At 55.8% G+C, this 10572-nt stretch overlaps 1 protein-coding gene across 1 annotated transcript; it reads left to right on the top strand.

The window, feature by feature from the left end:
• Positions 1–8661: 8661 nt before the first annotated feature.
• On the top strand, positions 8662–9856 carry FOXE1 (forkhead box E1). Its single transcript, XM_046021798.1, has one exon. The coding sequence runs from the start codon at positions 8662–8664 to the stop codon at positions 9772–9774; it is 1113 nt and encodes a 370-aa protein (XP_045877754.1). The 3' UTR covers positions 9775–9856.
• Positions 9857–10572: the final 716 nt, after the last annotated feature.

Here is a 10572-nt window from a genome sequence, read left to right as displayed (position 1 = left end):
CCATTTCACTCACAATTGCAGGTGAAAAATGGAAAGTAAGGGATAACATGCAGTTATGTTTACAAAATAATGCAAATGCATTGTGGGCGACGGCTACAGAATTGTAGTACACTATGATTATACCTATGCAAACAGACATACAAGTGTAAGAACACAAAGAAGAAGAAAAACCAGAACATAGGAAAACCTAGTAGGTGATTGAGAGGTAATTGGCATGTGAGTGGCTTTTTCTTCCTGTTTTGTCTCCTGTAATGTTACAATGTTTTCATAACACTTTTTAAAAATATCTCCTTTGTTGGTTTTGGCTCAGTCTCCCAACCTGGTGATTATTCTGAGTCTCTATCAACTTCCAGCATCAGCACCTCGGTGGGGGGTCAGCCACAAGCTCAATCAGCTTGCCTTCTAGGTCCTCTAAATCGGGGGCAAAATGCTGAACAGAACTAGTGTGATGTGAAGAACACATTCTTTTCTTCTCGGTGAAAGTCTTCCATTGCTTTAGTCCATTTAGGTTATTTCAATACCATAAATGACAGAAACCCAGTTCCCAAGGGGGGAGGACTAGGAGGTGGTCAGCAAAGTGAACCTGGAAAAGGAGACAGAGCTACTTACCTGAGTTTGGGGCACCTTATTCATTGGGTAAAGCCAATGCTGATCATCCCTGGCCAGAAAACTGGCCCCCCCAACAATGGTCACAGGCAGCTCCACAAACTACAAACAGGGAGTACTTGGCATCTTTGAGAAAGTTAGAATGTTGAAAAAGGAAATAATAGAAGCCTGCGAGAGGTTTCACTACTGTGTTATTCCACTGACCCAGAGCCAAGTTCCAGCAGACCATTTGGCCACCCCATCTGGGGCTAGTCTGGCCTGGCCAGAGGTCAGGGAAGACAGACAGCTACATACACCACCCACAGAAGGTGGGATCCTCTAAAAGGACCCCAGCACCAGCCTCTCACCTCTTTCCTACTCCTGGAGTACGTCCAAACACACATCAGGAGGGCAAGCCCAGATCTAACCAGCCCCACAGCCCTTGAACTCCCACCCTATGGGTGGAGCACATGGACAGCTTCAGGACTAAAGACTATGCCTCTGAATATACCCAGCCCAATGCTGAAGCCTTCCCCAATCCTCCTGCCAAAAGGCTGGGCCAGATCTGCCTGGGCAGAAACCAAGTCTGCATGCAAACCCAAGGCCCTAAGTTTCACCTTCCCTCGTGTCCTGCTTAGCACCTGGAGGACCCCTCTTTCTGTAGCCACACTTATGCAGTTGTGCCTTTCAGATCCAGTGCTCTGCCTGCTCTCCTGGATATACCCCAAAGCCCAGTTAGGGACAGGCCTGAGACTTGCCCGTGTCCTGATACATTCGTGTATTCAAAGAACGTAAAGGGTTTATTTATTTATTTATTTATTTTTGACAGAGAGAGATCACAAGTAGGCAGAGAGGCAGGCAGAGAGTGAGAGGGAAGCAGGCTCCCTGCCGAGCAGAGAGCCCGATGCAGGACTCGATCCCAGGACCCTGAGATCATGACCTGAGCCGAAGGCAGCGGCTTAAACCACTGAGCCACCCAGGCGCCCCAAAGTACGTAAAGGGTTTAAAAAAGTGTCCGCACAGAGAAGAGTACTGCAATATTAGTAACCTTCACAACTGGTTTAGGACACCAGTATCATCCCCATTCTATGGGTCAAAAAGTTGAGGCTGAGAGTGCGTAAGTGGTCGAAGGTCACACAGCTAGGAAGAGGCAGAGATAGGAATTGACCCTGGTCTGGGTAACTCTAACTAAATGGCTCTCATAGCAGGGCCACATTGTGCCTTGTGCCAGACCCTGTGCTGGTGACCTGGGTGCCCAGTTGCACGAAGTCCCGGTTCCTGCCACTAAGGAGCTCCCAGAGAAGAACAGAGACAGTCACATAACCAAATCATTACACCACAAAACATGTGACAAGTGCCAAAATCCAAACATGCTGGGGCAGGTTCAACGAGGGTGTGTTTCACTTACTCAGGCAGATAAGGGAGGACTTCCCAGAAGAGGAGACATTTGAGCTGAGGTTGGGAGAAGGGGCAGCTTCCCCAGGCTGAGGGCAGGAACTTACACACAGGAACTAGAGAAGACGTGGTGGGAGTACGCTGAAGCTGGGGGCAGTGAGACCCCGGAAGGGAAGAGGTGGGAAGGGGCTTCATTGTGCAGGGAGGGCCCTGACCTGCATTTGATCTTGCCTTGGATGAAGGGGAGCCACTGAGAGTCTTGAGCAGCCAAATGGCCTGGTTGATGCAGAGACAGAGTGTCCTGCTGAGGACTGCCTGGAGCTTTAGACTTGTCCTGATGGCTGGCACCTGGTAACCCTGTGTCCCCTCTCCTCAGGTCAGGCTCAGCAGAGGGGAGGGAGCAGAGGGCTCTGAGAGGACTTGGCCCCAAAGGCTAAGGATCAGAACTCCCACCAGCTGCAGCACCCTCCTGACGGGACATCCCTCCATCCCTTCTTGCCATTGCCACACCATCCTTTGCAGGGGAAGACATGGGTGTGGGCAGCCTGGCACTGACTGAAGTGTGCAGGTCCCCTCACTTCCCACCAGTGGCTCTCCTTGGGAGCGTCTCTTCAGAGTCGGACAGGTACATGCCTACTCACACGCAGAGGCAGAAAGACAGAAGGGGAGACCAGAGAGACACATACTCCCAGGCCTGGAGATATACAAGAGGCCCCAAAATGCCCTAAGGAAAGAGGCGAGAGGAGAGCCTGGACACCTGCACTTGCTCCCAGGGTACAAGTATCTTCCAGCTCCCCCAGACCACTGCTGCCCTTGCCCCTGGGCTCTGAGCAACCAGGCAGTCAGTGGTGTTGGGTTAGTGAGGGGACGTGTCTGGGGAACCCCGCCAAGCTCTAATCACCCCTAGCCCCACGCTCAGCCGGCCACCAAGGACCTGGAGATATCCTGATGGACTCCCACACCGGGCTGCAGGAGACATCAAAGATCCCAGTCTCTGCTCTGGGCCTACATTCGCCTGGAGAGGGGGAACAGGTCACAGTCTCCTCCTGTGTGCGCCAGGGGGTTAAACTAGAATACAGGCTAGGGCATTTCCCCTTTGCGGGGAAAGGGGAGTAATCATCAGCCCTTTTGAGATTGTCTTGCAAACCAGGAACTCTACCTCGACATAAATATCCCTGATTTTCCGTGCCAAATATGGGCTTCTCCGAGTCCCAAAGCCTTGCAGAGAGCACGGAAAATCTAAGAAATGCGGATGCGGGACGATCCACAGAGGTCTGCGTCTGAGCCAGAATCTAAGCGACGCGCGCCTACCCGCCACATTGAGAAGACCCAGGGTCTGGCTCTCGTCGCCACCTCCGAACCGGGACTCGACTTTCCTAAGAGAGGCCACCACCGCCATCAAGCTCCCATCAGTCCGGTGGCCCGCTGGGTCCGAGCTTTCCAGGATCGCGCTTTCCACTCTTCCGTCCCTAGTTGGGAAAGCTCGCTGAGCGCGGGAGAACAGGTGGCGGAGCTAACCTGGGCGGGTGTGCAAGCTCAGGCTCGGCTTTGTCCCAGACCAGCCGTGCGCGCAGGGCAAAGTCCGCGCCCTTGGCGGGAAGGGGTGGGGGGTGGGGGGTGGGGGGTGGGGGGTGGGGGGTGGGGGGTGGGGGGTGGGGGTGGTGTCCGGGGGGTGCCCTTTTCGCTGCCCTATATATATGCCCTTGGCAGCTCCGGAGCTCTCTGCTCTGGGGCTCGCAGGAAGGATTGGGAGAAGCCTGCGGAGCAGGGATTGGGAGCAGAGAAAGACGAGAGGCGAGGAAGAGGCGCTTCCTCGCCAGGAGCCGGGAAGCTGGTGGAGTGCTAATCCGGGGGAGTGGGGGGGGGGGGTGGGGGTGGGAAGCAGAAGGCGCCTCTCTCAGCCCTAGTTCCTGCAATCTGTCTCGGAGAGTGACCCTAATTCTGCGTTCAGAGCGTTTAAGTGAACCAATGGCAAGAGGGCTCAAAGCTGTGGGGACCCCACCGAGCTCTGGGGGTCCCTGTGTCGTTCTACTCGCAGAAAAAGGCCACACCCGAGGGGCCTCAAAATCTGTAAACTCGGGGCTAAGCTGCAGAAAACATTTTACTTTAATCATCCGCTCCTTCGAGGAGTGTGTCTTATCTGCGCCCCCCCCCCCCATGAGTGAGAATGACTTCACTTTTCCCCAGGAGCTTTTCATTCCCCATGGTCCAAGTTTTTCCCTGAAAGCAATTTAAAGGTGGAGAAAACAATCAGGGCACAGTGATGCAACCTGCTCCATTCTTTTGACTCTCCGGAAGAGGGGGGACAGGTAGGGGATCCCCCACTTTACAGATGGGGAAACTGAGGCCTAAAAGAGAAGCAGATGGCTCAAGGTCGCTGGGCCAATAATGAGCTAGCTGTAGTCAGAGCTCTAACTCAGCAGCACTGAGCTATCCGTGGCTGGGCTGGGCTCACTGTGACACAGGACCCCCTTTGTGGCAGTGTTCTGTCTGATGCTCTCGTCTTCAGAGTGTGTCTTCAATACAGCCTGCTGATCCTGATTGCCCCAGAGTAAACTAAACAGAGCTCGCTGTGTTCCCTGCTGTCCCAAGATTCTTGGGTCTGATTAGCAAGCATTGGGGCCTGGAGTTTCCACTGTCACTTGGTGAGGAGAGTGACCCAGGCCAGGCCAGTAAGCACAACTGAGGCTCTGAGAGCTCCGGGAAAGGTTGAGAGGCTTTGAGCCCAAAAGGTAAGGATCCCAAGACTGAGTTTCCCCTTCAGCCCAGAACCTCCCCTGCAAGACTTCAAGCAAGTCTCTTTGGCAATCTGGGCCTAGTTTCCTTCCAACTTGTATTTCCAAGATTTCCTTAGGGAGAAGAGCTGGTTACCTTTGCATCTGCATGAAGGGCATCTGGTTCAAGGGCTATGAAGGAATTTCCCATAACTCCATGGATCCCCTCTTTTGTATTTACAAACTCTCTAAGGGCACTTCAAAGCTGAGGGCACTTCAAAATTCAGGAAAGTAATTCCTGGAGAAGAGCTGCATGGTTTTCTACAGATCACCAGCATTCTTCCCTCCCCCCTAAAAACAACATAAAATGGGTTTTTCCAAAGGTGTATGCTGGGGATACTCTGAGGGCTGGAAGCAGGCGCAAAGGAGCTGGAAATCACTCAGCACCTGCCCATGTCTACACTAAGCCATCCCTTCTAAACTAGGAGAATAACCTCCAAGGGACTGGAACCCACGCTATGGCTTTCAAACAGTTCTCAGTGGCATGTGCTACCCTCCACAAATGTTAAGGAACACTGTACAAGAGAAGAGGGAGGACTTGACCAGACAAAAGCAAAGAAATGCCCTGGCATCTTGAGGGATCTGTTTGCAGAGTTTTGATCCAAACGGTTAACTGTCCCAGTTCATTCATCAAATCATTTACTTCGAATTTTGCATTATGGATTTACAGACTCTTCAAAGTACAGTATTTTGAAATGTCTTATATGAGAAGAAAACATCTATGGAATAGAATCTTTAGGATCCTTCTTTGTTCATGAAAATCTTGACCTTAGGAAGTAATAATCTCAGGATGCTAATGTTTGATCTGATGCACAGGTATAGCTCTGTAGCAGCAAAGTCTGAGAAAAAGGAATTGGAATTCTAGAAGAATGGGTTCACAGACACAAAACATTGAGGATCAAGAAATCCTGAGACATAAGGCTTCTAGTCATAATCATTGGAGCTTAAAAGTAAAGAATCATAAACCAATCATTAAAGCATACAGTCATGACTATTATAGGAATTATCAGAATTAGAGTCCTCAAGTTACAGAGTAATGGAGCCAGTACTGACATCTTGTAATTCTTTGGATCCAGTACTAACATTCTGGAATTAAGGAAGAAGAGAGGAGTGCATTTATGCAACTCAAATCTTCTAATCAGATATTTCTAGAAAGGAATTCAAATCAAGTAATACATATCTCAGAGCTGTGAAAATATCTAAGAACTAAGGAAGCCACAGTTCCGGTAGTGACATCATATTGTCAGGCATAAAATCTTAGTCCCAAGCATCTCAAAATAGGAGGAATTCGCTTTTACATTTTGAGCAGAAGCTTAAAGTCATAGGAATATAATTACAGTCAAAGAATTTAGACTTCTGGTCATGGACTCTGAAGTTACAGAATCGTATTATTTGATTTATGAAAACTTGTTGGGATAGTGATCCAAAATTAAAAATTTGGAAATCTGAATCTTAGAATTTTGGAAATACACGGAGCCACAAAATCCAGCGCTGAAAGAGTGCTATGACGTAATCTGGCTAAAATAAATTTTTTTTAAACTTTTTTTTTTCCTTTTGCAAAAACGTAACAGGGTGAAATCTGGATTTTTGCTTTTTCGTTAGTTTGGAAGAAGGAAACTGAGAGTTTTGCTGAACCAGTGAAAAAGCCCCTCTCCAGTCATTCAAGCCCCCATCCGCTGAGGAAGGTCTTCATGCGAACCGTGCAACTGCTTCCAAACCCGGGTCGGCGGAGCGAGGATCTGAGTTCTCTGCCTCCTTCTACCGAAGGCAGTTGCCTCAATGCTCTGCCGGGCCGAACCTACAGAGGGCTCGCCGCCACCAACGACGTGATTAAAATCCCTGAAGGCCCTGCCGCCCGCCCGCGCTCTAGAGACTCGCTCCGTCTCACCCTACACCCGCAGCCATGCGGAAAGCTGCACTCAGGCTAGAACCTCTGGGATGGGCGCCAAGACCCGGATTTCTAAAGGCAGAAAGGACTCCGAGGTCCGCATCTGCCCTCCCGCCCCCAATTCACGGAGCAGAAAATTGAGGCCCTGCTTCAGAGAAAGGACCCGCCCAAGGTCTCCCCGCGCAAGACCACCAAGCGAAAGCAGGCTAGCGGGGCGGCCGCCGAAGGGCGTCTCGGGTGAGGACCGAGGTCCCACATTGGGGGATGGCCGGAAACGAACTCAGAAACCGGACACCCGGGAAGCCAATGGATCCCCCCTCTGCCCGCCCCTTCCCCCTGGAGATGCGCGCTCCTGGAGCACCCACACCTCAGGCCCCCTCCTCTCGCAGCCCTTGCGCCCGTCTGCGGGAAGGGGCTGCTCCGCTTCCCCCGGGGTTCTGGGAGCCACTTGGAGCCCTCCCTGGCCTGGGCGAACTGGAGGAGGAGGTTACCACGGCAGCACAGAAGCCTAGCCTTCATCCTCTATAAGCTGTGCGCCACTTTCCTCCAAATAGAGGGGGCCCAGGTCACCCAAAGACAGGTGATGGGGAGGGAGCTTTCCCTAAAAATTGGCAACGGAAGGTCTCTCGAGGTGCAAACACTCCGTGCAGTCCAGGAAACTGGGACCCAAATAGAGAAAGTGGCTGCCTCGGGCACAGATCGGGCGGGCGAAGCGCCTCTTAACACAGCCGAAGGTGTGAGGCTCCGTTAAGCGGCAAAGGTGAGGCTGGGGCAAGTCACCTCCCCGATCGGGCCTAGGAATCCTTGTCGGAAGGATGAGGGACAGGATGAGCAATGGGCAAGGCAGTTTTGGGGTTTGAAAATACCCTTGAAATACCTTAAGCGCCAGCCGACTGGAAGGTCTTCTTCCTTCCCCGTTCTCTGCTCCACAAGAACCAAGCACCCCCTCGGCCATTCCTCACCTCTCCCGACCAAAAAAAAAAGGTGAAACGAGCCGGTCCTTTTCACCTGCGGGTCCCAGCCTGCTGCAGAGGTTAGTAAAGTCTGGGAGCGCCGAGTTCCCGCGCCAAGGTCTCCCGAGACAGTCTCTGGCCTCTCCAGGCCTCAGTCTCCCCGTCGGCGCACAGGGGAGGCCAGCCCCGGCGAGCTCCGAGTGCCCTCCCCGCTCTGACGTTGTGGGGCTCCCGCCGCGCCTCCACAGCTGCTCCCACCTGCAAAGGTGCACCCGGGCCCAGGGGGCGGGCAGACGGGGGGCGGGCGGGCACCGGGCGCCGCCCCGACCTTCCTGGCGCCTTTAAGGAGGAGAAGCCGGCGGAGGGAGGAGCCGGTCCGGGTGTGTGCAGGGGAGCGTCTCGCCTGCAGTTTCGGCGGCCGGAGGCCAACGGTGAAGAGAGGAACAGTCGCCAGCCTACCCGGCTGGCCCGCACCAGTGCTCATCCTGCCTCCTTGCCCTCCGCAGGCTGGGCCACAGAGGCGCCGCCTACGCAGCCCCCACCGGAGTGCCCCACGCCTGTCTCAACTGCCTTCGCTTCAGGCCTTCGGGCCCGGAGCCTCCTCTGGGCGCACGACTTCGAAGGTTAGCCTCAGATCAGCGGGACCCCAGAGCAGCTGTGGGCGTCCCAGCCCCAGGACCGCTTCCGGACCCCTTGACCGTCGGGCACCAGCGCGCAAAGGGTCCTTCAGTCCGCGACCGGGGCTTAGGCCCGGTCGCAACATCGCTGCCGGCGCCTGGCCTCGAGCTCCAGAACACGAGCAGAGCCGTCGGTGGGCGGGACACTCCTGAGCCTCTGTCTGCACCGAGCCAGTCCGGACACCGCGGGCACCGAGCCTCCCGGTCACCCCTGCTGCGGAAGCGGTGCGCAGGGTGCCAGCCCACGAGGCCTCCCAGAGCTCTCCGCAGTGGGGCCCAGCGCCCGCTCCCTTGGTCCTGCAGCCCAGCCTCTCCGCCTCCCAAGCCCGCCCCCGCCCCTCGACAGCAGCGGGCGGCGGGGACACCCCGGGACGCGGGACGGCTGCGCCATGACGGCTGAGAGCCGGCCGCCGCCGCCGCAGACGGAGGCGCTGGCGGCCGTGAAGGAGGAGCGCGGTGAGGCTGGGACCGGGGTCCCGGCGGAGGCTGCAGGTCGCGGCGCGGGCGGGCGTCGGCGGAAGCGCCCCCTGCAGCGCGGAAAGCCGCCCTACAGCTACATCGCGCTCATTGCCATGGCCATCGCGCACGCGCCGGAGCGCCGCCTCACGCTGGGCGGCATCTACAAGTTCATCACCGAGCGTTTCCCCTTCTACCGCGACAACCCCAAAAAGTGGCAGAACAGCATCCGCCACAACCTGACGCTCAACGACTGCTTCCTCAAGATCCCGCGCGAGGCCGGCCGTCCAGGCAAGGGCAACTACTGGGCGCTCGACCCCAACGCCGAGGACATGTTCGAGAGCGGCAGCTTCCTGCGCCGCCGCAAGCGTTTCAAGCGCTCGGACCTCTCCACTTACCCAGCCTACATGCACGACGCGGCCGCTGCCGCCGCCGCTGCCGCTGCCGCCGCTGCCGCCGCCATATTCCCGGGCGCGGTGCCCGCTGCCCGAGCGCCTTACCCGGGCGCCGTCTACGCAGGCTATGCCCCGCCGTCACTCGGCGCGCCGCCCCCAGTCTATTACCCCGCTGCGTCGCCAGGTCCGTGCCGCGTCTTCGGCCTGGTGCCCGAGCGGCCGCTCAGTCCTGAGCTGGGCCCCGCGCCGTCCGGGCCCGCGGGCTCCTGCGCCTTTGCCTCCGCCGGCGCTTCCGCCGCTTCCACGGGCTACCAGCCTGCGGGTTGCGCTGGGGCCCGACCTGCCAATCCCTCCGCCTATGCGGCCGCCTACGCGGGCCCGGATGGCGCGTACCCGCAAGGGGCAGGCAGTGCCCTTTTCGCAGCGGCTGGCCGGTTGGCTGGACCTGCCTCGCCCTCCGCGGGTGGCAGCGGTGGTGGCGTCGAAACCGCGGTGGACTTCTATGGGCGCACATCGCCCGGCCAGTTCGGAGCGCTGGCGCCCTGCTATAATCCTGGTGGGCAGCTCGGAGGGAGCAGTGGAGGCGCCTACCATGCTCGCCATGCGACTGCCTATCCCGGCGGTGTGGATCGATACGTGTCCGCCATGTGAGCCCAGCATACAGTCGAAAATTCCTAGATACCTCGGCTGTCCACACGAACTAAGTATCCCCAAGACCTGAGAACAGAACTGGAGAGAGGATTGAGAGCCGCGTAGAAGGAACCGGTGCACTACACACACACACCTGGTTCGCTTTTGAAATGGGAGGAGGTGGGGAGGGGCTGCAGCGGCCCACGGACTAGGACAAAGGACCCTCGATAAGGCGAAGCTCCAAAGGACATGTCTTTCTGCCATTCTACTGGGGAGAGTCCTTGGCGATAATGGGGGCGCAGCGCAATGCCTACGCCAGAGTCTAGGATCCACATTGTGGGGAATCACCTCTTCACTCTTCCCTATATTGCAAGAAACTCGGGCCTTTTTACACAGTTCTGCCTCTTGTGCCTTTGATTAGGTTACTGTAACAAAAAGGCTCCAATAGCATCTTCCTTAAGGTGCGGAGGATGAATTTGCAAGAGAAGTAGCCTTCTTCTTTAAAACAAAAAACAAAAAACAGGGAAATCTCTCTGCTCCGTTCGACTAGGGGCTGGTTTTCCCTGCCTCTAAGAACTACATACCTGACTCTCAGTCTGGACCGTTCGTGCCTCAGCTCTATAGTGTGACTAAGTCTCACCGCCCACACCCCCAGTTACCCCATCTGCTTGACAAGAGGGCTGCAGGATTGGACCCCCGGTGATCTTTAAGGGCCCCGTTGTTGTCATAGATGCCGCCTTGCATATTTGGCAGCATAGGGGGGACCACCCAGGGCCTAGCCCTATTCCCAAGAACGGGAATAGAGGTCATGGCAACCGC

The sequence above is a fragment of the Meles meles genome, chromosome 11, assembly GCF_922984935.1.
Source record: "Meles meles chromosome 11, mMelMel3.1 paternal haplotype, whole genome shotgun sequence".
Taxonomy (NCBI): domain Eukaryota; kingdom Metazoa; phylum Chordata; class Mammalia; order Carnivora; family Mustelidae; genus Meles; species Meles meles.
This window is presented reverse-complemented; position numbering and strand designations above follow the sequence as displayed.

What these genes read in the sequence shown, in the direction of transcription:
- FOXE1 (XM_046021798.1), top strand. Translation starts at nt 8,662, where the DNA reads ATGACGGCTGAGAGCCGGCCGCCGCCGCCGCAGACGGAGGCGCTGGCG.